Source organism: Urocitellus parryii, chromosome 7, assembly GCF_045843805.1.
Source record: "Urocitellus parryii isolate mUroPar1 chromosome 7, mUroPar1.hap1, whole genome shotgun sequence".
Taxonomy (NCBI): domain Eukaryota; kingdom Metazoa; phylum Chordata; class Mammalia; order Rodentia; family Sciuridae; genus Urocitellus; species Urocitellus parryii.
Window position 1 is genome coordinate 152,039,067 of NC_135537.1, and position 26,820 is coordinate 152,065,886.

At 42.1% G+C, this 26,820-nt stretch overlaps 1 protein-coding gene across 2 annotated transcripts; it reads left to right on the forward strand.

Annotated features, from left to right (window-relative positions):
- Positions 1-416: 416 nt before the first annotated feature.
- Vezf1 (vascular endothelial zinc finger 1) lies at positions 417-11,444 on the forward strand. 2 transcript variants are annotated; one of them, XM_077800378.1, is made up of 5 exons: positions 417-765; positions 1,538-1,601; positions 2,796-2,997; positions 4,890-5,042; positions 8,073-11,444. In XM_077800378.1, exons 1-5 carry the CDS (start codon positions 506-508, stop codon positions 8,498-8,500), a joined length of 1,107 nt encoding a protein of 368 aa, XP_077656504.1. In that variant the 5' UTR covers positions 417-505; the 3' UTR covers positions 8,501-11,444. The 2 variants fall into 2 exon arrangements, with proteins under 2 accessions (XP_077656504.1, XP_026263148.2); XM_026407363.2 differs by having other exon boundaries at positions 2,814-2,997.
- The last annotated feature ends 15,376 nt before the right edge of the window (positions 11,445-26,820 follow it).

Consider the following 26,820-nt stretch of genomic DNA (forward strand, 5'->3'; position numbering starts at 1 on the left):
CTGGAACATGTTGAATTTTGAAGGTCATTGTGAGAGCCTGAGTTTCTCAAGTGTAAATGTTTGGTTTTAGGCCCATGAAGCCTCCCATCACCAACAGCAGGCAGCACAGAACAGCTTGCTGCCCCTCCTGAGCTCTGCTGTGGAGCCCCCTGATCAGAAACCTTTGCTTCCAATACCAATAACTCAGAAACCTCAGGCTGCACCAGAAACATTAAAGGATGCCATTGGGATTAAAAAAGAAAAACCCAAAACTTCATTTGTGTGCACTTACTGCAGTAAAGCTTTCAGGGACAGCTATCACCTGAGGCGCCATCAGTCCTGCCACACAGGGATCAAGTTGGTGTCCCGGTCAAAGAAAACCCCCACCACGGTGGTTCCCCTTATTTCCACCATCGCAGGGGACAGCAGCCGAACTTCGTTGGTCTCCACCATTGCAGGCATCTTGTCTACAGTCACTACATCTTCCTCGGGCACCAACCCCAGTAGCAGTGCCAGCACCACAGCTATGCCTGTGACCCAGTCTGTCAAGAAACCCAGTAAGCCTGTCAAGAAGAACCATGCTTGTGAGATGTGTGGGAAGGCTTTTAGAGATGTGTATCACCTCAATCGGCACAAGCTCTCTCATTCGGACGAAAAGCCCTTCGAGTGTCCTATTTGTAATCAGCGCTTCAAGAGGAAGGACCGGATGACTTACCATGTGAGGTCTCATGAAGGAGGCATCACCAAACCCTATACTTGCAGTGTTTGTGGGAAAGGATTCTCGAGGTACTGCGTTTTGCTTTGTTTTTGTTTTTGTTTTCCTTTTTTTTCATTATGGTTATCTGTGAACTTCAGTTTTGTCTCTGTGTGATCTAGGAGATGTATATGAGAATAGATGTGGGCAGGCCTGTGTTATTAGAGGAGATTGATGATAGATAAATATTACGCCTCCAGGTCTGATTCCAGTTTGGTGTGGTTGACAAGTGGTGTCATGGTGATTAGTTTTGTTATTTCATTTAAGAAGTCCCTCAGATTCAGGCCTTCATTTAGCATGTGGGTACTTCTTATCGTTACAAAAGCTTCCAATTTAGCTGAGCAACTAGACATGAGGTTTACTGTGCAAATCAAGGAAACTTATTTCCTGGAAGTTGGGATGACCTTGGATACTCTTAATAAAACTTGTAGAATGTTTTCCCATTTTTCTGTGGGCACTAACATTTCACTAATTGCATTTTAAAAAAATTTTTAGAGTTAATATGGTAGTAACCATTCCTGGTAAATGTTAGGACTAAAACTTTGGGTATTTTGTGATTGTAAAGAATCAAGACCTAATATGATTTGATGTTGGCTAGGAGAAAATTAACAGGTAAACAACTAAGACTTTTTTTATTTATGGTAAGAGAGGTAAGGAGGATTGCACTGGGGGGAGGTGGAGTTTGTAATTCTGCTACTTTCTTTAAAATGCTCCCCCTCAATCTCAAGCACGTAAGCATCACATAAATAACATTTCTCTGTGTGTATTCCATTACATCTTCTATTGAAACTCTCTCTTTCACAGGCCTGACCACTTAAGCTGTCACGTAAAACATGTCCATTCAACAGAAAGACCCTTCAAATGCCAAGTAAGAGTTAAAATGACTTATCCTTAGTGTAGCACTTAATGCACATTATCCAGAAAGTCTGAGTCAGTCAAATCTCGCCGTTCTTGAAAAGGTGTAAAATCACTGACTTAAGTAAATGTGGTCCATTTGAATTCTAGTTTTATAAAATATAAATGACAGCTTCTGTTTCTATAAAGCAAGATCACTGAAAAATGTAAGTGTTGTTTTTGTTAAGTTATATTTCCCTTTCCTTGTGAAACAGCGGTTTTGGTATAAGAGGGTGAAAGTTGTAATCTTGCAAAAGTTGTTGTATAATTAAAATGAATTTTATAAAAGGTTTTAAATTGATTTTTGGACTGATGGTCAAGGTTGTTTTAACTGTAATAGGAGAAAATAAGAATTTTTCTTCCAAATGTGATTATTGACTAGATTTTTGTCTTATGTTACCAAATTGGAACATTTTCTAGTTGGTTGAAAGCTCTTCAGATTGACAATTTTATTTGACATAAGTTATGATAATCAAAAGGTTAAGAACTTTGTTAAATTAATTGACTATTTTAAATATCACTAATCTAAACAAATCCTAATTTGTTGTTAGAAAGTCTGCTTTAGTTATGTTTGTTAATGACTAAATTTTTTAAAAATATTTTTTTAGTTGTTGATGGACCTTTATTTTATTTATTTATGTATGGTGCTGAGAATCGAACCCAGTGCTTCACACATGCTAGGCATGCGCTCTCCCACTGAGCCACAACCCCAGCCCAAATGACTGATTTTTTTTAAGTAAATGATTTGAATTCTAAGAAATATCTGGTTGGAGGAAGGAAGCTAATGTCATTGAGTGAATACCTGCTATGTGTGCCAGGCTTTTAAATCCTGTAATAGTTTTGTAATCCAAATCTACAGATTTGGATAGGTTAACTAACTTGTTCAACATTACAGTGGTTAGTGAATGGTGAAGCTTAATTTAAATCCAGGTTTAACTGATTCTGGTTCTCACATCCTTTCTCTACTCTGTGTTGATATATTTTCTTCTACCAAAATGGAATAGTCTAGAATTCACCAAGTATTTTAGTATGATTATGATTCTAAGTAACACATGCAATTAAAATTCAACTAATTCAGTCAACTTGCTGGCTGACATGGGTAGAGTAATGCATAGAATATAACGTACTTTAAAATGAGTAGAACAGGATAGTCTATATTTAAAAAAAGTTTTCCTCCCTCATGCAGACATGCACTGCTGCCTTTGCCACCAAAGACAGACTACGGACACACATGGTGCGCCACGAAGGCAAGGTATCATGTAATATCTGTGGGAAGCTCCTGAGTGCAGCATACATCACCAGCCACTTAAAGACGCATGGACAGAGCCAAAGTATCAACTGTAATACATGTAAACAGGGCATCAGTAAAAGTAGGTGTTGCTTCAGATTGACTTTTGCATTTCAGAGTGATGAAATCTAAATTTTGAAAAATATATCAAAGGTATTTTCACTATGTTCTCAGGACTCTATTAATGTTCATCTTACATGTTTCCTCCTATCACTAAAATGTGCAAACATGCATCAGTGGAGAGTATGTTAGTGTGGCAACTGTGCTTTACATGCATGTATGCAAACACCATTGATAAGGCCCCCATGCTTGTCTACTAATAACAACCATACCAGAAGAGCAAAATTTCTCCAAAATTTCTCTTCTAAAGAGTTTGAATAAAAAGTTCTAGTGTATTAGAACTGAGGCAGGAGAAACCCACTTGGAAGCTGTGTTGAATACTAGACAATTTTGTTTTATCATTAAGATTCTTGAGTATCAGCATCTCCTAACTCCAGATCATATTAATAAAATGTCTTTAATGATAACCTTAAATATGAAAACTATGTTAATAAGTTTGCTTTTCAAATTCAAATTTGTAGAGAAATGGAATATCATATCCATTTGAAAGTTTAAATGCTTTGCTCACCTTAATTTCAGAATTGAAGATAAACTATTCCAGAAATATACGGATAAAATTTAATACTTGCATTTACCCAGACTTTAAAAAAAAAATTATCGTAATCACTAGAAGAAAGTATTTTCCTAATTTTTCATTTTATTGTATATGTATTTTATGCAACAGAAATAGCAAATTCTCAACAATAAAATAGGTAGCCAAAGGGAATGGGAAGGAAATCTTGTGTTTTAAATCTCTTCCATCTTTATTTATTTGTAAGTACATTGTATTTATTATCTAGCATCTTGTACTTTACAAAAATTTACTTTTAGTGTATGTCAAGTAAGCAAATATATTGGATATTTTAATGAACAAATGTTGGTGAATCTATGCTAATATTACCCAACCTCTGTTTTTGTTTTTTTTTTGTTTTTTTTTTACCGGGATTGAACTCGGGGGTACTTGACCACTGAGCCATATCCCCAGTCCTATTTTATATTTTATTTAGAGACAGGATCTCATTGAGTTGCTTAGCACCTTGCAGTTGCTGAGGCTGGCTTTGAACTTGTTATTCTCCTGTCTTAGCCTCCCAAACTGCTGGGATTACAGGCATGGGCCACTGAGCCCGGCCCCCCCCCCCCACTTTTTTTTTTTTTTAAGTTGTCAATGAACCTTTATTTTATTTATTTATAAGCTGTGCTGAGACTTGAACCCAGTGCCTCACACAATGCTACTCAAGTGCTTCTGTTGAGTCATAATCCCAGCCCCCTCAACCTCCATTTTTAAAGACACTTTTTTTTTTTAAGAGAGAGGGAGAGAGAGAGAGAATTTTAATATTTATTTTTTAGTTTTCGGCAGACACAACATCTTTGTTTGTATGTAGTGCTGAGGATCGAACCCAGGCTGCACGCATGCCAGGCGAGTGCGCTACTGCTTGAGCCACATCCCCAGCCCAAGACACTTTTTTTTTAAAGGACAGTTTCTTTATTTACCATACTGTATTTTGCTTGCTTGCTTGCTTGCTTGCTTTGTTTTTGAGTTACTGGGGATTGAACCCAGGGGCCTCATGCTTGTGAGGCAAGCACTCTTCCACTGAACTACATCCATAGCCCTAAGACATAAGACACTTGCTTTTAAATATAGCAAAGAATTCTTTTCTCCTTTGTATAGGTTTTTCCTAGTTCTCTAGATTTTTTTTAATCAATTTGTTTATTTTGATAAATACAGAAACCAGCAGAAGAAAAGATGAACTATAGTAAGTGCTATTAAATGATAGAGGTCACAAAGGCATAAGGAGTCAAAGTACTTTAGATTTTGGAAAAATGGTCACACTTTTTCAAGGTAAATATAGTGTTTGGGGTTTGTCTTTGGAATAGCATGCATGAGTGAAGAGACCAGCAATCAGAAGCAGCAACAGCAACAGCAGCAGCAGCAGCAGCAGCAGCAACAACAACACGTGACAAGCTGGCCAGGGAAGCAGGTAGAGACACTGAGACTGTGGGAAGAAGCTGTCAAAGCAAGAAAGAAAGGTAAGATGAGGCATCCTAGTGTTCTAAGTATGGCTTGAGAAATCTTTTCATTTAGTATGCCAAGTAATCAAAAGAGAGAAATCACAGTTTAGGATATCTAGCTTTATGGAAACATGTAAATACTGCCTATTGGCAACAGTTTACAAACGTTTATTACTAGAAAATTGGGCTTCTTTTTTTTTCTTTCTAAAATATTCCCATCTTTATAGATGGATTAAATATCCTTGGGTGTATGTAAGTTCTTGTAACTATGTTATTTTCTGCATTTTAGTGTTCTTTCTGCATTGTATTCTTTGTTACATGATTCAGAATCTATAATGCTGATGTCTTTCTCCATGTCTCACCCTTAAACTCCATCCATCTATTACTGGGGCTAGCCTTAGCTTAACTTCTTTGCATTTCTGTAGAGACATTGCTGTAAATGTTAAAAGTTAAGATTGATTCATTTTCTCTACATATATCTTAAAGAATCAGTTGGAGGATCAGTTTTCAATTTAATAGTTACAGGTTTGACTTCTGGACTATTGTATAAGTTATTTCAAATAAATCATTTTGTCATCCCCACTATGAGCCATAGGCCATTACTAAATTCCTTGTTTTTTTCCTGCATAACTTACTGCTTTAAGATCTAAGGAATCCCCTGAATATAGGATCACCTGTATATAATTCCTTTGCTGTGTAGGTTTTTTTTTTCCTTCCATATTCTACTTTCAAATATTGTGGCTGTTCCCTTCATCAGCTCCCTCTAAACATACTGTACTTAAATAAAGATAAAAGGAATAGCATCCTTCTTCATATATCTACTGGCATTGGAGGAGTGCCTCTTGTTCCTATCTTCCAAAGGAAGATTTGTCATTTTGATACAATGTTTTGTGGTATGAAAATGGGTGGAGAATGGGGAGGAAGATAGGAACTGGCAGTGGGAGCCAAAAAATGTAGTGCTATGATAAATATAGAGTGTGTTGAAAGGATATTAGAGAAGTAGTAGAAATTAGTGTTTTAAGTCTTAGTAAAAGGATAGTGTTAAGGCCAGAGGTTTAGGTCAGTGGTTGAGCATTTGCAAGGTTGTGGATTTGATATCCCTAGCACTGAAAAAAAAAAAAAAAAGACACTGTTAGATCAAAAAGAAAACACTGGAGGTTGGGGATGGCACACAACGTGAAAATTCCTGCTTTGGAGAAAACTATCCTTAGTGATGCCTCCATTACCTCAAAAGTGAGTTATCTTTCTCTCCCATTCTCTCTCTTTCTACACTCTTCTGTTTGGTATTGTATTTCAGTTTGCTTTTGCACAATAAGATTTGATTGTTTAGTTCATCTTCTGACCTCTGTGGAACAAAATGCTATTGTGCTCCCTTTTGTACCATGAATGTCTCTGGAAAAGACCACTGATGTTAGAAACTTCTATATCCATGTTAGTAAATGCTGCTTTTTGGGGGAGAGGAGATTCCTGAACTGAAAACACAAATATGAATCAGCAATGATTCAAATATTAGACCCAAGAAAAGTAATATGAGTTCCCAAACCTAAATGAAAATCAGATCATCACTGATGGAGCTTCACAGATTTCCCAGGTTTTAATCTCAATTTCACTATTGAACTTCCCAGGGATACTTTTTTTTTTTTTTTAAGCTCCCTAGATAGATGACTTTGATCATCAGCCAGGTTTAGGAATTCCTGGCATGGAGTTTGAAGTATATCAAAGTTATATTGATCAATAAAGGGCTGGAGGGGAGTTTGGGTGGGGGGGCACCTGAGGTGATTTGAACCCCAAGTGACCACGAACAGACCTCCATCTTTAGTTTTGAATGCACTTCTCATTTTTGAGAGCCAAATCACCACCAGTCCACCACTCTGTCCTCATTGCTGTTTTATGGCACATCAGCTGGTGGTGCTGAATTTTTGAGAGGTAAGCTAGGGGTGTCACCTTTAAGGGAAGTTTTTTTAAAGAAGTGCTAAGGTGGGGCTGGGGATGTGGCCCAAGCGGTAGCGCGCTCGCCTGGCATGCGTGCGGCCCAGGTTCGATCCTCAGCACCACATACAAACAAAGATGTGTCCGCCGAAAACTTAAAAAACTAAATATTAAAAAAAATTAAAAAAAAAAAAAAAGAAGTGCTAAGGCATTGCTGGATAACAAGTATCCCCCAACTCTTTATGGTCTTCTTGCCAGGTTTTCTTTCTTGGTATGCTTGGTGGTGTGTGTTATATGTGCCATCAAAAGATAACTGGGCATAAAGTAGGTGATTTTGTCAGCATCAGATAAAGAATAGGAAGTGTGTGTGAGAAGGAGAACACAAACCTATTGTAGTCTTTTTTAAATTAAGAAACATCAGAAACTACAAGGTTATTTAACTAGAACAATTTTTCTATGACTCAAATAAATAGATGATACTAAAATAGCTTGCATAACCATTCCTTAGTTATACATTTTTAAAACCTTAACAAAATATAGCATCACTCCTGAGAAGGCTTTAATATACCATCAAGTATATACACCTTTCTCTGCTAATTAGTGTGCTTTATGAGAAAATTTTTCAGATTATCTATTATTGTGTAACCATTGGCCCAGCTCTGTGTAAATAATCTCTTTTTGCTTGGTCTGCTGGTGGTTGGCTCGACCCAGAAAGTCTTTAAAATTCAGAAGAACTGCATGAAGAGGTAGTGAGAACACTTAGCTCTACTTGGTATCTTTGCCCCCCAGAATGCCTTAACAGAAGTTAAGTGATCCTCCCAACATCACTATGAGGTAGGTAAGTAAATCTGAATTTTAAACCAAAAGCCCAAAGGTAAACAAGTTGCCTTAGTCTTTACAGGAGGTATAGCACCAGAGAAAAGATTTGCATATTGGGATCCCTGGTTCCCAGGGTTGTATTCAGAGGGAACCTGTCTTCCTGTTGACCACTGATAGAAAACTGTAATTTGATTTATTAAATGTTTGTCCTTTTTAATTAAAAGAAGTAATTCAGAAACTATTTGTGAATTTTATTCATTTTTTTGAGAGTCTAAATCCCCTTTTGTCTTCTCATTTTAGAAGCTGCCAACCTGTGCCAAACCTCCACGGCTGCTACGACACCTGTGACTCTTACTACTCCATTCAATATAACATCCTCTGTGTCTTCTGGGACTATGTCAAACCCAGTCACAGTGGCAGCTGCAATGAGCATGAGAAGTCCAGTAAATGTTTCAAGTGCAGTTAACATAACCAGCCCAATGAACATAGGGCACCCTGTAACTATAACGAGTCCATTATCCATGACCTCTCCTTTAACACTCACTACCCCCGTCAATCTCCCCACCCCTGTCACTGCCCCAGTGAATATAGCACACCCGGTCACGATCACATCTCCAATGAACCTGCCCACACCTATGACATTAGCTGCCCCTCTGAATATAGCAATGAGGCCTGTAGAAAGCATGCCTTTCTTGCCCCAAGCTTTGCCTACTTCACCGCCTTGGTAAACAGTATTATAATAATATCAAAATATGGGTTAAAGTAAATATTTACCAGCAACTTACTCTTAGTTGATTAAAGCAAAAAGCAGACCATGAAATTGGGGAATTTTATTACATTAGTTAATAAGACTGTAGTAGCATTTTCCTCCAATTTGGCTGGGATTGTTCAAAGTAGGGTGTATATGTAACTTTATCACTGGACCACTTTAGTTTAATCAGAAATTCCTTTTAGCTGACAGCATTGCTTAAAAAGAATAGTACTTGGCAAGATGAAATGCCCGAATTAAAACTAATCATAAAAAAACAAAACCCATCAAAATTCAAAAACAAAACAAACAAAAAACAGCATTACTGTTTCTAATCCCAAGAAATCATTTTATTCTAAACACTAGCAGAAACTTCTCCCTATACAAGGTGGATGGCTGATTTTTAACTTAAAATTCTAAATCCACAGATTGAGAGCTAGTGTAGAATTGTCTGTTTATTGTTTTTATGAGTAAATACATGCATTATCATAATAAAATGCATTTCAGAGAATATGCATTTTACCTTTGGGAATATGTTAATTTCAGGCAGCATTCCCTATGGGAAAGGTGATACCAGCTCTGATATGCAAAGCATATGATAATTTATCATTCTAACTTCAACATATAATAGGGATTGTGACCTGATATTTGGAGATGTAAATATTGCTCAGCATATTAATCCTGATGGAATATAGCATTGTAGTTGACTTTTTAAAAAAAAACTTTAAAAATATATACAAATTGTGTTTTGGTAAGAAAGGCCACAATTGACAGGAGAAGTCAAGTGTAAGGACCCACAGGTCCTAACAAACAGAGGCCAGTGGGACTCCTGTTCAGGAGCCAAGGTGTACTTTGGAACAGTTTAAATATATTGCTTTAAATTGGAAGACGCTGGAGGCACTGGGATGTAATATGCCCCTCTCTCTCCCAATCAGAGCCTGTTGATGTTACAACAGGGACAGATGTGTTAGATGCTCACTAGAGTTTATGTCTTATATTAAATTGTATACAGTTTTTATTCTAACCACTAACTAGGTAGTATGCCCCTTCAGAACAAGCAGAGTATATCTTTTTTTTTCCTCCTTCCATTTAATCAAGTATTGTGCAGATTTGTTCAACTTTGTAAATATGGACATCACTTTTTTTTCTTTGATAAAACACTTGTATCAGCTTTGTGGTGTTTTCAGGGAGACGGCTGTCTGTACTCTCTGTAGAAACCCAGCAATGATTGTGCACGTTGAGACATGTGCTTTTTATTTTTTAGCAGGACATTTTATCTCTGTACATAAGGTAGAAACCAAAAGCTAGGGAAACAGATACTCTTTACACCATCATGCCACACATTAATGTTTGTAAAGCATTGTGTTTAAAAAGAGTTAACTAAAACCAAGATGCTGTGATTTTTTTTTTTAGTTGCAATGATTTTTTTTTTTTTCATTTTTAATCTTGCAGTTAAGACAAATGGAAATTAGTTGTGTTGATCCTGCAGAATGTTTGCAGGACTGACTATCAAACTGGATGGCTTCCGTTTATACCCCACTGTGTCAGTTCAAACATAAAAAATACCTTGTGTCTGAGGCAGACTTCCTATATCAGGGATAGGTATCTGTATGTCATTATACAAAACAGTTCTAGGGGGTTGAACTACATAGTAAAAAATAAATAAATAAATAGTACCTAGTGTAAAATAATTTTATAAATGATCTTTTGTACTTTAGGACATTAAATTGTACAACTTTTGTATATATAAAAGCTTAGGAACTTTCTGTTTAGCAGGAAGGCAACACATTCCTACACTTTTAATGTATATGTTTGTTATAATGTCCATGTAAACATACCCTATGTTTGTGCCTTTTAATTAGTTTGTCTCAATAAACAAAATGTAGAGAAAAATATGTAGCTATGACTTTGTTACAATTGTTCTTATCCACAGTACAAAAATGGTTTGTTTTTAATATGTAGAGCATTATGTGTGGACTACTGGAAGGACTCATGTAGGGAAGGCCCAGGAATGGCCCTTCCAAGGCCTGGATTGGGAGGGCAAGGACCACGTTTGGAGGAAGCCCACATTTTCTGGCATGCAGACCACCCAAAACTGGGTTCTTGGCTCTGCCTGGGTCCAGTTATTTCTTTCTGGTATACTGGCAGTCATAATTCTCCATGATTTAGACAGCCCAGGCTTCCTCCATAGTGGCCCAAGGAGCAATTCTCAATGGGGGCAGATGTGATGGGCTCTACCCCCAGGCTAGAATGTGGTTGTCAGTATCCTGAAAGTATTAGTTCTTAAAAAAGAAAAAAAAAGATATATACTAGAAATGAGTGTTTTATCAATTCATTGTATAATAAACAGGAGTGAGACTTCATTGTATGACTTCAGTTAAAATGCTATTTTGTATGCATTCTTTATTCACTTATGAAGCTTGTCTGCAATAATAAAACCACGTCGTGTCTTCTTTTGGGAGGGAGCAAGTTGATGGCAGGATTGGAGTGAGGGCGGGCCACTGCAAAGGGGGCCAAACCGGTTATGTGGTGAAACTCTCCTGTGTCTTGGAACTGGAAATGAGTTGTGATGCTGATGAACTGATTCAGCCAGGTGTTGAAGGCACGACGGCCACCACTCTTCCGAAAGGCAGAGTGTGTTTTTCCCTTCTGGTTATAACCTGGTTGAGAGCTTCCCCTTTATCAGATTGGCAGCTAAATGGTTGTATTAGATAATCCTCAAATCTGACATCCAACCTGTTATGCTCTAGGGCTCGCTGCTTGGCCTGCATTTGCCTTGTATTGTGTATCCATTCCCTCCAAAGGTGTGCTCCTAAATGAAGGTTTCTATGTAAGCAGATGATGATTTTACCTGTCAATACCAGCACTGTATTACTAACATGCAAAATACTGCAGATTTATTTTGACAAATTAAAGTTAACCAGTCACAAATGTTATGATGGATTGCTTAATACCTCAGAAGGTTCATCAATTTTTGATGATACAGAAATTTTTGAAGCACTACTTCTCCAAGTGTATACTTCTCAGTATTGGGCTGAAAGGGAGGGAGGGACCATGTTGGGCTGGTTGATATCTCCATACCACAGAAGACAAAGGGTGAAGAGGCATTAGACTGACTACAGAGGGAAAATACCCCTGCCAAGCATCTCCACTGAGGACCAACAACGTGCTGGACTATAGTGGGCACTAAGGGTCTTGTAAAAGTGATTAAGACATGGTTGCTGCTACCAAAGCAGCTGTCAATGGAGGTATGACCAATACACAAATGACAGTATCACTGGACAGTGAATCAAGATGGTTCTGATACTTCATTTATTGAGAAAGTATTACACACCTCCATCTGTTTTATATAGAATTGAGGCTTCCCAAACTTAAGGTGATAATTGCTTTAGTCTCTATTGACCCAGTGAATATAGCTGGAGGTAAAGTATTTGTCCTGTTTTTCTCTTGTGAACAGGGGAAGTTTTATTTCACTCTAATTGCAGTTAATCTTTCCAGTCCCAGCTATCCAGGTGTCTCTGCACTTTGCAAAAGGGCCCTGTTGTTTGGTCCTCTGTGGAGAGACCTGGTTTGAGAGGTAGAGGGGATAGTGGAAGTTTTTATTTCAGTATCCTTAAGAATCACTGGACAGAAAGTCCAATCTGTTGGTGGATTGGAAATCACTTTCCCTTCCTACCTTTCTCCTACCCTAATACACTATTCTCCGCATTTCCTCTTTGAAGAGCTTTATAGCCTGAAAGAGTTATCATTTGTTCCCATGTGGATCTCTACATCTGTCTACTGCTGGCCTGTACCTAACAGGTAACTGGATCATCTCCCCTTAAACCCATGGGGTAGGCAGGTCAGTGTACAATGATCCAGGCAGGGCTGAATGCTAACTGAGTTTGGGCAGTAGTCCAGATTCCAGCTTCTTTTGGTGGCCACCTTTGGGCAATGTAAGACCCATTTAGTTCCCAAAAAAGGGATGGAGGGTCAAGGGCTTTACTTCAGATCTTTGTGTGGTCAATCAAGCCTTCTCCCTGAATTTACCCACTAGGGGTTGGATCGTTAGTCTTCCTTTTCCCAAGACAGGCACTTGACACAGACGTTGACTTTGGACCATGAGGATTTATTTATATACATCGCTTTACAAAAACTGTCCTGCCATGGTAAAGGAATGAATTCACATACTTCAGATCCTATATCACCACTGACTTGCACCATAATTTTAGACATTTTCTTCATCACTATGTTAAATTAATATCCTGCCTTCCAACCCCTAAATATCCCGTGGAAGAGTACAAAAAAATAAGAACTTAAAACCACTACTCATATTGGAATGAATCCTTTCTAGTGTATGTAACTTAGCCATAAGTTATTAGCAGGAACAAAAAATGTGGGGTGTTTTGTAAATTCTCATTTTTGGAATTTCCTCAAAGTGAAGTCCAACGGCATTTTAGCTGTGTCAACCCAGGCTAAAGATGGATATTTGAGGAAAACATTATGTTATTTCAGCAAGCTATTGCTTTGGCATGATGGCTGGGTAGTTTGAGAAGACTAAGGGGGAATAGAAGGGACATACCCTTTCAGAAATGGTCCTGTAGTTCAGGCTGGCAGGCAGCGTTCAGGTTCAAGACTGGGGCAGATGTGCCAATTCTAGAGAATGCTCATTGAGAACAGAGCTAGCTTCCAAGAGATTGAAATGGGAATCTAGGCTTTTGTAAATCTTAGGGGCAGTCAGGGCCCCCAGAGCCTTCAACCAGATCTAAATATCTGACTTGGATCCCTAAGGACCTTGCTTCAGAACCAAGAAATTCCTACCTTTGTTAGTGGTGGGAAAAGAGCCAGAGGGAAATCAGTCTTGTATATGTGAGGGAAGGGGACAAGGAAATCTTGGAGATTACAAAGAGGCTAAGGAAGAGGAGAGAAAGATTTTGAAGACAATATCCTGGGGCTAACTGTGACATCACCCCTCCCTCACTTCCCTTCTTTCCCCAGGCACCTCTCCCTGAGCTGGATCTGATTATTCAGAGGACTCTAGTCAGGCTGCTAGTCCAAGCCAGCTGTGATCATTTCAACTACTGTCAATAGGCAGAAAAGAAGGTGTGTTTTTCTTGGCCAGATAAAAGATAAAATCAGTAGCTGAAGAAACAGGCAAGATTCAAGTAATGAAGAGGGAATCCAGGAGTTGGAACCTATAAGCCACTTCCTGCTGCAGGAGGAGGAGGCCATTCCTTCCTGGAATCTCGAGTTTCACAAGAGTCCAGGCCCTGATTCCAAGGGAGCCCTCTCCAATACAAGGGACTTCTGTCACTTTGTCTGCCCCAGGGGTTTTGTCATCAGGGACCTCTAAGGGAGAAGAATGGGGTGGGTCTTTGGGAAGAGGAGAAAAGAGGCAAAACAACAGCTTCTACTGTCACATGGGCCTAGAATACCCTCCCCACAACCAACCCTCCAACACACTTTTGGACTGCAGGTTCCAAAAGTTTTGCCAGGCTTAAATCTGTTCCAAATTAGTAAGGCATGGCAGACTGAGTTTTTTTTTTTTTTTTTTGGTGATTTTGCCCTTTGTGGATAAGTCCCAATGTCTAGGAGATCTGAAATACAACAAGGAATCAAGCCAAGGCTAGAAACAGGAGTAAGATGCAAAGTAAGTGAGGAGGCCCTCCAGAGGATCCAGAGCAGAGGGATGGAATGAAGGGGTGGGGGATCACAAAATAGGGTTGTGATCAAGAGCAGAAGCTTAGAATCTGACAGGGCCAGGTATAGCAGATCTAAGATGAGCTACTTGGAGCTGTGTGACCTTGGGCAAGGTATATAACCTCTCCGGTCTCTTTCCTCAGCTGTAAAATAAGGACACCAATAACTCCAACCTAGTATAGTTTTGATTCAATTCATACAAAATGTCTAGCACGGAGCCTGATATAGAATATAAACCCTCAAATCTAATGCTTCCCATCTCCACCTGGTCTTCCTTCTTTCTTGTCTCAGTCATGGCAACATTGGTTTGCTCAAAGGCATCCTTTGAAAGACCTGCAAATAAGCTGACTGCCATCTTCCGTCGCTTCCTCACCTCGGAGATTTTTTTTTTTTTTAACCTGGTATGGAAACAAAAGCTTCATTACAGAAATGAGAAAATTTGACGGGAAACATCTGAGAAGCAGCTAATGGAAGGCTGGATCTAGATGTGACAGGGAGGTTTTCGGTTAAACCCTGGAAGAACCACCAAGCTGGAAGACACGTGCCTATCTGGGGATGGTACATCCTGCTTGGAGAAGTGTTCCATCGCACTTCTCTTCCCCATATTAACTGCTTCCAGAGAAGGCTCCTGTATAGCTGCAATTTCATCCTCCTGATAATCAGGGAGTTAGTTCTTCCGAATAGCTAGCTGCAAACGTCTTCTTTCATTTCCAAGAAGAAAGGGGAGGGCACCACCACCTACCAAGGTTGTTTGGAGAAGAGGCCTGACATCCTTCTAGACCAGGTCGCTCCAGAAGCTGTCCTCATAATTGCATCTGCTCTCACAGGGCGTCTTGGACTCAGGGTCTGAGGGAGGAGTCCCGCAGAGCGCAAGACAAACGCGGGTGTTGTCATGGCTGGATCATGCAGGCCTAGCATTCGCTGCCCTCCACTTTGGGGGCCTAACCTCCTTTTGCCAGCTTCTGGGCATCCTCTCAGCCTCCTTCTCCCTAGATCTTGGAGCCAGGGCTTGGGCCCGGGGTAGGGGTGGGGTAGGGAGGGCAGACAAACAACTCTTGGAAGCGTCGGCCCCCCGCCCCGACTGGAGCATCGCCGAGCTGGGATTGGCTGGTATCTCCTGGGTTCTGATTGGTCGGATGTCGGTCAGGCTGCTCATTCACAGCTTTACTACTGTGTCTACCTTCTGCGCTCCGACAATAGTTGTACTCATTCTATGTAAATAGGCAAGATTCAGTTCCATTGTTTTCGCAGATCATGTGCTGTCAAATGCAAAGTTGGTTCCCTCAAGGATGACTGAATCTGTCCATTTATTGCATCCTACCTCCAAATCCCACATGTGCAAGGGATCTGGAAGAGGCCTTTGGGAAACTATGGAGGGCTGCGTTTTGCACACCCAGGCAAGGCTATGGCTTATCCTGGGAGGTCAGTGGTTCGCTAGGGTGGCCCTTCTTTTGTCATCACCAGTCCTTTCTACTATCTATACTTATGTCACATTTCTTGCCTTTGATCACACTGTTCCACGTGTTAGGAATGCTTTTTCTTCTCAGTCACCTATCACCTACTACATTTTATTTATTAATTTTCCGGGGATGGAACCTAGGGGGCACTTTGTCACTGAGTTACATCTCCAGCCCTTTTTATTTTTTTATTTTGAGAAAGGGTCTCACTAAAGTTGCTTAGGGCCTTGCTAAGATGCTGAGGCTGGCCTCAAACTTGGGATCCTCCTGCCTCAGGTTCCCAAGTTGCTGGGATTACAGGTGGGCATCACTGGCTGGCCTTCATCTACTTCCAAAATGTGGTTAAATGCTATGTTAACTAGGATCTCCCTTAGAGGAAAAAGCTGATGGCGAGGCTTAGGCAGAGAAAACACAAAGTGAACATTAGGGAAGGAAAATTGTTTTTATTTGGAAATATTTCCAAATTTACAAAAGTTTGCAAAATTGAAAATACTACAGTTAACACATATGTACCCTTTATCCAGATTTAATGAGTTGACACTTTATCCCTTGCTTAATCACTGTGGGCTCTATAAACCTAATTTTTTTCAGGACTATTTCAGAGTTCTGTATCTATAGTCCCTCCCCTAAATACTTTCCTGTGTGTTTACTAAAATAAAAACACAATATCTTTTTTTTTAATATTTATTTTTTAGTTAAAGGTGGACACGATATCTTTATTTTTATGTGGTGTTGAGGATTGAACCCGGTGCCTCACACATGGTAGGCAAGCACTCTACCTCTGAGCCACAACCCCAACCCAAAAACACAATATCTTTATTTTACATTTATGTGGTGCTGAGGATTGGACCCAGTGCCTCAGAATGCTAGACTGAGACACTAAGCCACAACCCCCCCCCCAAAAAAAAAAAGATTTCTCCTGAGAAGTAGCATCCATTAATGTTCTGATTCAATCTTTACTAAAAATAGGGAAATACTTGTGGGTTGGGACCGGGGCTCAGTGATATCATACTTGTCTGGCATGTGTGAGGCACTGGGTTCAATTCTCAGCACCACATATAAATAAATAAAATAAAGGTCTATCAACAACTAAAAAAAAGTTGAAAAAATGGGGAAATGCTCTTATATAGCCCATTTATTAATTTTATATATTTATATTTATTGTATTTAATCTACCATCCATAATCCAATTTTATCAACATTTCTTTTCTCCTCAAGTATAAGATCAATTCTAGGGCCCGGTACCACATGTCATTGTCATATTTCTTTAGTCTTCTTAATTCTGGAACATTTCTATATCTGAAGAATTTTAAAGATATCCCTGCCTTATTTTTTTACTAGAACATTCCTCATTTTGTGTTTGTCTGACATTTCCTCATGAAGTTATGCATTATTATGCATTAGCTGGAATACTGCATAGCAATGTGTCCCCAGGATATCCCATCTGGAGGCATGTGATGTCCCTGTCTCCCTCATATGACATGAATTTGGACCATCTAATCAAAGTGTTGTCTAATTTCCCCACCATATGAAAGCATCCCCCTACACATAACTAATCAGCCATCTGAAGGGAGACACTAAGAACTTCCAAATATCCTATTCTTCATTAAGATTTCCCCTGGGCCAGGTGTGGTGGTGCATGCCTGTAATCCCAGTAGCGGGAGGCTGAGGCAGGAGGAGTTCAAAGCCAGTCTCAGCAAAAGCAAGGTGTTAAATAACTCAGTGAGACCCTGTCTCTAAATAAAATGCAAAATAGGGCTGGGGATGTAGCTCAGTGGTTGAATGCCCCTGAGTTCAATCCCCGGTACCCACCCTGCCAAAAAAAAAAAAAGATTTTTCCTGAGAAGTAGCATCCATTAATGTTCTGATTCAATCTTTACCATGATGATCAAAAAGAAAGTAAGGAGGAGCTTAAAGAAGATAGAAACAGGGGCTGGGGTTGTGGCCTAGTGATAGAGTGCTCACCTAGCACGTCGAGGTGCTGGGTTCGATCCTCAGCACCACATAAAAATAAATAAAATAAGGGCATTGGTCCAACTACAACTAAAAAAAATATTAAAAGAGAAAAAGAAGACAGGAACATATCAGAACATCAAGAGACAGCAAACAGCCCAATCCACCACAATCTAAGCACTGAAATAAATAATAATAATAAATGTTAAACTGTTGAAGAAAAATGATAATCCATGAAACCACGCATAAATGAATGCTTAAATCCTCCTGCTTCTTTAAATCTCAGTCCAGCCTCTGTGAACCAGCCCCACAGTGGAAGGGAGGTCCATCTATGCTACTGTCCCCAACTCTGCTTGTTCCCTGACCTGCCACACTAATGTGACATTTGCCTGGCTAGGGAAAGAGCTGAACTGAGCCCTGGGCTCTATCTCCTCCTGTGCCAAAGGGAGCAAGACCTTCAAGTTCAAGTGGATGGTTCAAGGCTGAGGATCTGGCCCCCAGACACTCAGTCCTGCCATAGCCGCAGGGTCCTCTTGCCCTAAGGAACACAAGGGAGGGGGATCTGTTTTCTCTTTTCTAAAAAAAAAAAAATATTTATTTTTTTTAAGTCTTAGGTAGACACAATATCTTTATTTTACATTTATGTGGTGCTGAGGATTGAACCCAGTGCCTCGTGCATGCTGGGTGAGCACTCTACCACTGAGCCACAACCCCAGCCCTGTTTTCTCTTTTAAAGAGACACCTGAGCTGGGCACGGTGGCAAACGTCTGTAATCCCAGAGGTTTCGGAGATTGAGGCTGGAGGATGGTGAGTTCAAAGCAGCCTCATCAAAAGCAAGGAGCTAAGCAACTCAGTGAGACCCTGTCTCTAAATAAAACACAAAACATGGCTGGGGATGTGGCTTAGTGGTCAAGTGCCCCTGAGTTCAATCCTGGGTGCCCAGAGAGAGAGAGAGAGAGAGAGACCTGATAAATGAAAAGCTCAAAGCTGTTGCTCAGCCCTCAGGATTCTTCATTTACCATTTTGAAACTATGTTTTAGAACCAGAGTGAAGTTATTTCACCAGAGTAGGACATTTTTGCTGTTTCCACTAGTGCCCAGAGACTCCCTTCTTCTTTCCCTGGCCAGTAGTGACCCAGTAGAGAGCTCCTCTCCAAGCCAAAAGGACCCCTCCCCAGGACACCACAGTACTTATGGAATCTGCTCCCCCAAGTCCCACTCAGGAATATTCATCCTTCCCCACTCCCAACCTCCTCTGAGGGTCTGAACTTCTGGACTCTTGATCTCAAAGATTACTCAGAACTAAAAGAAGGACAATAAGGAAAACAGGCACCAGCCAGGTGTAGGGGCACATTCCTGTATACCAGCTACTCAAGAGGCTGAGGCAGGGTAAGGTTTATGACTTGCTCCATACTTATTGTGGGACCTTAGGCCACTTAGTTGACCCCTGTGTGACTCAATTTCCGAATCTCTAAAGCCTGGCTCTTAGGGTTTTTCTGAAGATCAAATGAGTAAGACATGCAGAAGTCCTTAAAACAGAGCCAGACACATTGTAAATGTTCAAGAAAATTTATCATCTACTATTATCATTTTAAATCTAGTGAGAGCCCAGTCAATATTCTCTTTGCCATTTTAGAGATAAGGAAAATGAGATTCAGAGAGATTAAGTAATGATCCCACGGTAGGTCACCGAGTTAGGAACTGGTGCAACAGGGATTTATTTGTACCATGGTCTTATTGGCTCTAAGGTCCAGGCACTTAGACACTACTTTATGTTCTGGGAGTTTAGAGGGAGTTCAGAACGAAAGAGGCATCCGCTGTTGCCCGCCAGACTGAAGCTCTTAACCATGGACCAGCAAGCCTGCCTCGAGCCTCTGAAAGTGTTTGTAGCAAATACTTAACTCCAGGCCATCTTTACCCACAAACTGCTCCATCGAGTGGCTGGGGTTCTTCATGCCTCCTTTCTTGGTATTGTTTGGGAAATTAAAGTACATTTGACTGTCAATTTGTGATTACTGTCCTTAAAAAGCCCTCGATGCCTCCCCGACACCTGCTGCAGTTCTTCCCTTTGTTCTAAATAGTTCACTGTCTTGCCTTCCTTATCTTTCCAGGCTCACCTAGCTGCTAGCCTCCACCCACCCTGTAATCGCCATCTACCCCACCATTCTGGCCACAGAAGATAGTCACTCACTTACATTCAAATCCCTACCCACTTGCCTTTGCTTAAGCTGTGCTCTGGAGGGGAACACTCTTCTCCCTCATTTGAATCATTTTCACTGTTCAAGGTTCAGCTCACATGCCAGCTCTTCTAAGGTGCCCTCTGTGGCTCCTCCCCTACCAGAACTAACCACTTCCTCTCTGTGGAGCCCCAGAGCTCCACGTGTCACATTTTAGCAAGCATCCCATGCTACTTTGTATTATTTTCCAGCTGCTTCACATCTACTTTCCCCTTAGGCTTGGTGGTAGTGGGTGTGAAGGTGCTGCCTATTTTTGTCTTTGGGATCTTAGTGTAAGCACAGGGAAGGTGAATAAAAATGTTTAATAAGAATCCAGGAGCCATCGTGCATGCCTGTAATCCCAGTGACTCAGGAGGCTGAGGCAGGAGGATCTCAAGTTTCAGGCCAGCCTCAGCAACTCAGTAAGGTCCTATATCAAAATAAAAAGGGCTGGGAATGCAGCTCAGAGGTGGAACGCTTGTGGGTTCAATTCCCAATACGGAAAAGAAAAAGCCATGGAACTGGATTGAAAGTCTGTTAAACATAATAAAGGAAGAAAGTTACTTATGTTTAATCTTCGTTCTTCTAGTCAACAATTTTGAAGACTGAATGTAGATACACATGTGATTATAAAGAAATGTATGTCCAAGTTAGGAAATTTGTAAAATCCAGAAAAATAATAATAACAAAATAAAAGTTATACATAAAATCCTCATTCAACAATTGTTAACATTTTGGCATATCTTCTATAAACATATCTTTTCTATGTTTATAACTAACTAAATTAAAATAAATAGGATTATATTACATAGGCTCTTTTGTAGCTTTCCTTTCCCATAATATTATATTGTGATTGTTTTTACAGACATTAAATATACTTTGAAACTGATTTTTTATTTTATTTTATCTTTTTGTGTAATTGGGATTGAACCCAGGTGTGCTTTACCACTGAGCCACAAACCCAGCCCTTTTTATTTTTTATTTTGAGGCAGGGTTTGCTAAGTGGCTGAAACTGGTCTCAAACTTGTAATCCTCCTGCTTCTGCCTCAGGTTTTTTTTTTTTTTTTTAATACATTTTTTAGTTGTAGATGGATACAATTCCTTTATTTTATTTTTATGTGGTGCTGAGGATTGAACCCAGGGCCTCACGTGTGCTCAACCACTGAGCCACAACCCCAGCCCCCCCCTTTTTTTGAGACAGAGAGAGAGAGAGAGAGAATATTTAATACTTATTTTTTCGTTTTTTGGGGGGTTTTTTTTGTATGTGGTGCTGAGGATCGAACCCGGGCTTCGAGCATGCCAGGCGGGCGCGCTACTGCTTAAGCCACATCCCCAGCCCTGCCTTAGCTTCTTGAGTTGCTGGGATCACAGGTATGCATCACAGTCATGAGGCACTGTCCCCAGGGAAGCCAGTGTTACTGGTTACATGGGATTCCATTTATCTCTGCGAATCTCAACCCCTCCAATGCCTTGTAGAGAACAAGGTGGTAGCCTCAGTGCAGAAGGGCAGGAGACCCCTTCTGGTGGCCAAGGGATTGCAAACCCCAAGCATCCACTTAATTATTATCCCCCAAAGGAACTGTCCCTCCATCGCCCCACCCCCTACCCCCACCATCCCCACTGCTTCCATGTTTCACCAGGGTGTTCTTTCAAATCCCCTAATAATGTTACTGCTTCTTTAAAAGTTTCCTGAGTTTCTTGGTTAAATCAGTCAAGATGGAGAAAGGGACAGGATTATCCACATGCTCTGGTGTTTACATTTTGCTTTTCTACCTGGGGCCTTGTTAAGCTGCCTTACCTGGGTGCTAGGAGGAATGGCTCTCATGGTGGCAGGGACAATGTGGTTGGTTCCAAATCTGCACCATTCATGCCCCGGCATTTGCCCAGAGCTGGGGAAATCTGGAAGGGAAATGTCTTATCTTCCCTATGGTCCTGCTCTGCCCACCCTTTATAATCCTGAGCCTAACAGTTCTCCAACATCCTCATCTTCACAGTGGATAGTGATGTTCATTCCCAATCCTCTGAGCTTAGCAGAGGCCCAGACTCAACAAAAGGCTCCTTTCACCTTCCTGTTTACTCTATGGAAACCCACAGTGTTCTTAGTGGGTTCTAGAGCGTGGGTGTGTGGGCAGGATGAGGACAGGACAGGAAAGGAGCTGGGAGTTAGGTGAGGGACTGGTTAGGAACGACCCTGTAAAGAGTTTGTGTTTGGGCTGGAGTTGTGGCTCAGTGGTAGAGCACTTGCCTAGTAGTATGAGTGAGGCACTGGGTTCGATCCTCAGCACCACATAAAAAATAAAAATAAAGGTCCACTGCCAACTAAAAAGCATATTAAAAATCAAAAGAGTCAGCTTTCTGATACTGTAACAAATAACTGAGATAATCAATTTATAAGGGTTTTTTTTAGACTCATGTTTCAGAGATTCCTGTTCATGATCAATTGGCCCCATTGCTTTTAAAAAAAATTTTTTTTAAATATTTATTTTTTTAGTTGTAGCTGGACACAATACCTTTATTTTATTCATATATTTTTATGTGGTGCTGAGGATTGAACTCAGGGTCTTGCAAGTGCAAGGCAAGCGCTTTACCGCGGAGCCACAACCCCAGTGCCCCCCATTGTTTTTGAGCCTGTGGCAAGGCAACACGTCTTGGCAGGGAGTACATTGCAGAGCAAAACTGGATGACAGTGAAAGACAGGAAGAAAAGGGGGCTGTTCATGGCATGTTCTCAGTGACCTGAAGATCTCCCTCTAGGCCTCACCTCCTCAGGTACCAAGCTTTTAACACATAGTCCTTGGGGGGACATTCCAGATCCAAACTATAATAGAGTTTTAATTTTATTTTCCAAGCAATGGGGAGTCATCCAACATCTATCTATCTATCTATCTATCTATCTATCTATCTATCTATCTATCTATCTATCTATCTATCTTGTTGCAGTCTGGCTGGGCACAAATAACTGAGCCGCCACGAAGCACTTGTAGGTTCAAACAGCAACTCTTTATTCCCGAACTCTCACTGGCACTCCACACACGCTCCCTGGGAACCCTCTCACCCTCCACCGGCTCCACACGCACTCCCCCGGAACCCCTTGAGAACTCAACGGGAACTCCAAGGTAGCGGGCACCCCAGGCAGCAAGAGCCGCCCTATTGCCGGACAGCAAAGGTCTATGTACAACTGAATACACAGCTTAACTTAACCATCATCATCTCAATGGCTCGCTGGCGTCACCTCTCAACCACTCCCTTCTGGCAAAATGCCATGCCTTATCCCAACTCGGCTGTGGCCCTCAACATCTATCTATCTATCTATCTATCTATCTATCTATCTATCTATCTATCTATCTATATCATTTATCTATCTGGTACTGGGGATTGAACCCAAGGGTGCTTAAGCACTGAGCCACATCGTTATCCCTTTTTAAAAAATATTTACTTTTTAGTTATAGGCGGACACAATATCTTTATTTTTACGTGGTGCTGAAGATCCAACCCAGTGCCTCACGCAGAGTAGGTGAGTGCTCTACCTCTGAGCCACAACCGCAGCCCACATTCTTAGCCCTTTTTATTTTTTATTTTGAGACAGGGTCTTATAAAGTTGCTTAGGGCCTCACTAAGTTGCTGAGGTGGCTTTGAACTTGCAGTCCTCCTGCCTCAGATTCTCAGGTAGCTGGGATTACAGGCATGAGCCGCCACATCTGGCTAAGAAAAACAGCTACTAATGGTGAAGAGGATGAGTTGACAGGCGGGACCCTGGTGGCAGGGCCTGAAATAGGACAGGATGTGGGAACGAATAGGGGGTGGATTCCAGGAAAAAAATCAGAAATTAGAAAGCCCTGTGTTTACTGTGGAGTTTGCATGTGGGAGATGGGGAAGGCAGCATGTAGGTCAGGAGCTCAGGTGAATGGCAAGTGTCCTCATCCAGGACGGAGATTCTGGCAAAGGAGGGTGTGGAGATGATGAGTTCCAGGCTTGCCACGCTAAAAATGAGGTCGCTGTGGGACAGCATTTCCAATGGCTGGAATGTTCAAATTCTAGACTGGGGACTTGAGAAAGGGAATGGGATGCAGAGAGGGGTCATCAGTACATTCTACCTGAGGGCAGATGTATAATTATTAATAACAATACCAGGGCTGGGGATATAGCTGAGTTGGTAGAGTGCTTGCCTTGCATGCACAAGGCCCTGGGTTCAATCCCCAGCACCACACACACACACACACACACACACACACACAACAATACCAGCAGTTATGTTACAGGACAGGTGCTGTTTTGTGCTCTTCACATGTGTGGATTGTTTTATTCTTACCACAATTTTTTGAGGTTAAGTATTAGTGTTAGCCCAAAGACAGAAGAGGAGTCTGAGGCACAGAGAGAGTTAAGTAACTGTCCTAAGGTCTTGCAGCATACAGGAAAAGCTGTCAGAGCTTGGTACCTGCTCCACGCTATTAACCTCTGTGAGCACAACCTGGGAAGAGGGGTTTGTAAGACAGAGGACTGAGACCTGGAGAGTCAGAGCTAAAGAAATGAAAGAGTAGGTAGAAGAACCAAGCAACTAGGAGGCCATGGGGGTGGGAGTAATTTCTTAGAGGCATTAATAGGATCTGGGGCCATGAAGGGGCCAAGGAGTATGGACAAGCAAAAGGCCCATGAGTTAAAACAGTGAGGTGCCAGTGCCTCCCATTGAGAGCTGCCCCTGGAATGATGGGGAAGAAGGCCCAATTGTAGGAAGCTGAGGAAACAGGGAGCATATAAGTGGGCACATCTTGGAGGGTCTATTGATGAACAAGGAAGACAGCAACAGGGCAGTGGTTTGACAGCAAGGCCTCCTCGAATGTTGGTAGGTCTGAAACAGGAAGAACAAGAACTAAGAGTCTTCTGAGGCAGACAGGAGGTTTGGCTAGAAAGCAATAGGGACATCTCACCCTCTGAGAAGAGCACAGATGGTAGGGACCTGTACCAGGCAGGAGCTGGGGGATAGATGGAAGTGGAGGGAAAGGAGGGACTGATAAACAGGACTTGGAAACCGACAGAATGTCCAGGAAGGGGTGGGGTAAAAGGTTGAGGCTTCCCACTTCTGAGCCAGAGTGGCACTGAGACAAGAAGGAGGCTTGGGACAGAATAGCTGTAAGTGTGCTTTTAGCTTCCTTCAATTCCTGGTGTCCAAAGGATTCTCAGGTGGAGAAGCTGTGCCAGTTGGCATGAGGGGCTGGAGCGTGGGAGGGAGATCAGGCCTGGAACCCTGGGGGCTCAGAGGCAGCCGTTGGAGGTGGGAGAGGTTACACAAGTGGTAATACACTCGTGGTGATTATAAGAGGTAATACCCATAAACTTACACAAGCAAGAGTGTCTATCACAGAGACTGGTTTTATTGATGACTATAATGATATTTGTACATTTTATGAGCAATTCAGTGGCAGGTGCAAACAGGGAAATCTCCAAGTTCACAGATGCATTTTTGCAGTCTTGAAATGCCAAAGTGACAGGGATGAACCCCAGGGGGATCTTACCAGTAAGCAGAAAAGTGGCAGATGAACTGCAAACAACACGGGAGAGGAGTCAGGAGTCAGCAAAGAGGCATGGGTCACTCCCTCTAGAATAAGAATCTCTAATCTGGGGTCTAGGGATCATCTCCTGGACTTTTGAGGCTCCCAGAAATTGAATACACAACCAAGTGAAGGAGCACCAGCAAAGGAACGAAGGAGATTCTCAGAGGGGTATGAGAACCCGGTCCTGGAGCTCAGCTCAACATGCTAACCTAATATTGGGCCTCTGAGGTCTCTCCCTGTTTCTCCAGGTTCCCAACTTGCTGAATTTACCCTTGACATGCAAATGATGGAAACACATTGGTGTCTGTGGTACTTTGGTTTGTGGTTTTTTACCATCAGATGATTCTGTGGCTGAGTATGTTGATTCTTCTCAGGAAGGCTAGCAGTTTGCAAGGCTTTAGAGGAGAGGAGAGGGAGCTATTCCTCTGAGTCCCTGCCTAGAGGGGCAAGTGGGTCTCTAAGACAGGCTTTCCCAGAAGGGTCCCAATCCTTTGAAAATTGTTGGGAGACAGAGCTGGAATTGATCTGGCCTTCACCCTCCTCAGATTCCTAAGTAGTTCCTCTTGCTTGGTAGTCACCCCCTGCCCCATCCTACCACCAATAAATTGGAGTTGGAAACCAAAGCACGTGGGAAAAAGAACAGCCAAAGTAGTTTTCCCGTTTATTAAACAAATCTTTCTAGGGCTCAAAAGTCCCTTAAGTGAGGAGGTGGGCGCCAGAGAAGAGATAGGTTGATGGCAAGTGGTACCCGACAGTGTGAATGCGGAATAGCTTTGATTTCCTGCCCCACCCCACCATCTCCTCTGACCTCAGCGGTTTGTTTTCCTTGCCAGGGCCCTAACTCCCGGGGAGCCGTCCCTCCCCCACACTCCTCCTGTCCCCAGCCCCAGGTTTGCGTCCACAGGCTGCACCCTTACAGTGGGTTTCTGGGCTACACCTCCAATCTCATGGATCAGCTCTGCTCCTAGGCTCTCCCCATCCAAGTTTCCGAGGTTGTGTGTCTCCCCTCCCCACCACCTCCACGCGCTGCTCCCTTACCGGGAGGGGTAGTGCGCTCCGCACCCCGCTCTAACCGGGAGACTGAGGCTCCCTGCAAGCCAGGGAATCATGCAGCTGGTGTGGGGTGGACACGGAGGGGATTGTCCTGATCTTCACCCGGTACCCCCAGCCTCCCGCAACCGCGCTGGTTTCGGGACCCCCATTTCTGCTTCCCTCTTCTCTGGAGAGGGGTCGGGCACCCGGGAGGGTCTGGGGGCACCTCACCCTGGCTCCCGCCCCCCTTGCAGCCCCGCTCCTCCCTGCACGGCCCCACTTGTGGCCCCGCCGGCAGCCGCGCAGGGACAGCTGCATTTCTCGCGGCCCGCCGCTAGGAAGCTGGCCTCGCCTCGCATTCTCCGCCTCCCCGCGCCCAGCCGCGCCGCCGAGCCCGGCCCGCCGCCGCCGCCGCC

What these genes read in the sequence shown, in the direction of transcription:
- Vezf1 (XM_077800378.1), top strand. Translation starts at nt 506, where the DNA reads ATGCCTGTGACCCAGTCTGTCAAGAAACCCAGTAAGCCTGTCAAGAAG. An exon ending in TGTGGGAAAGGATTCTCGAG is followed by an intron (nt 766 to 1,537) that starts GTACTGCGTTTT and finishes TCTCTTTCACAG; the next exon opens with GCCTGACCACTTAAGCTGTC. An exon ending in TAAACAGGGCATCAGTAAAA is followed by an intron (nt 2,998 to 4,889) that starts GTAGGTGTTGCT and finishes TCTTTGGAATAG; the next exon opens with CATGCATGAGTGAAGAGACC.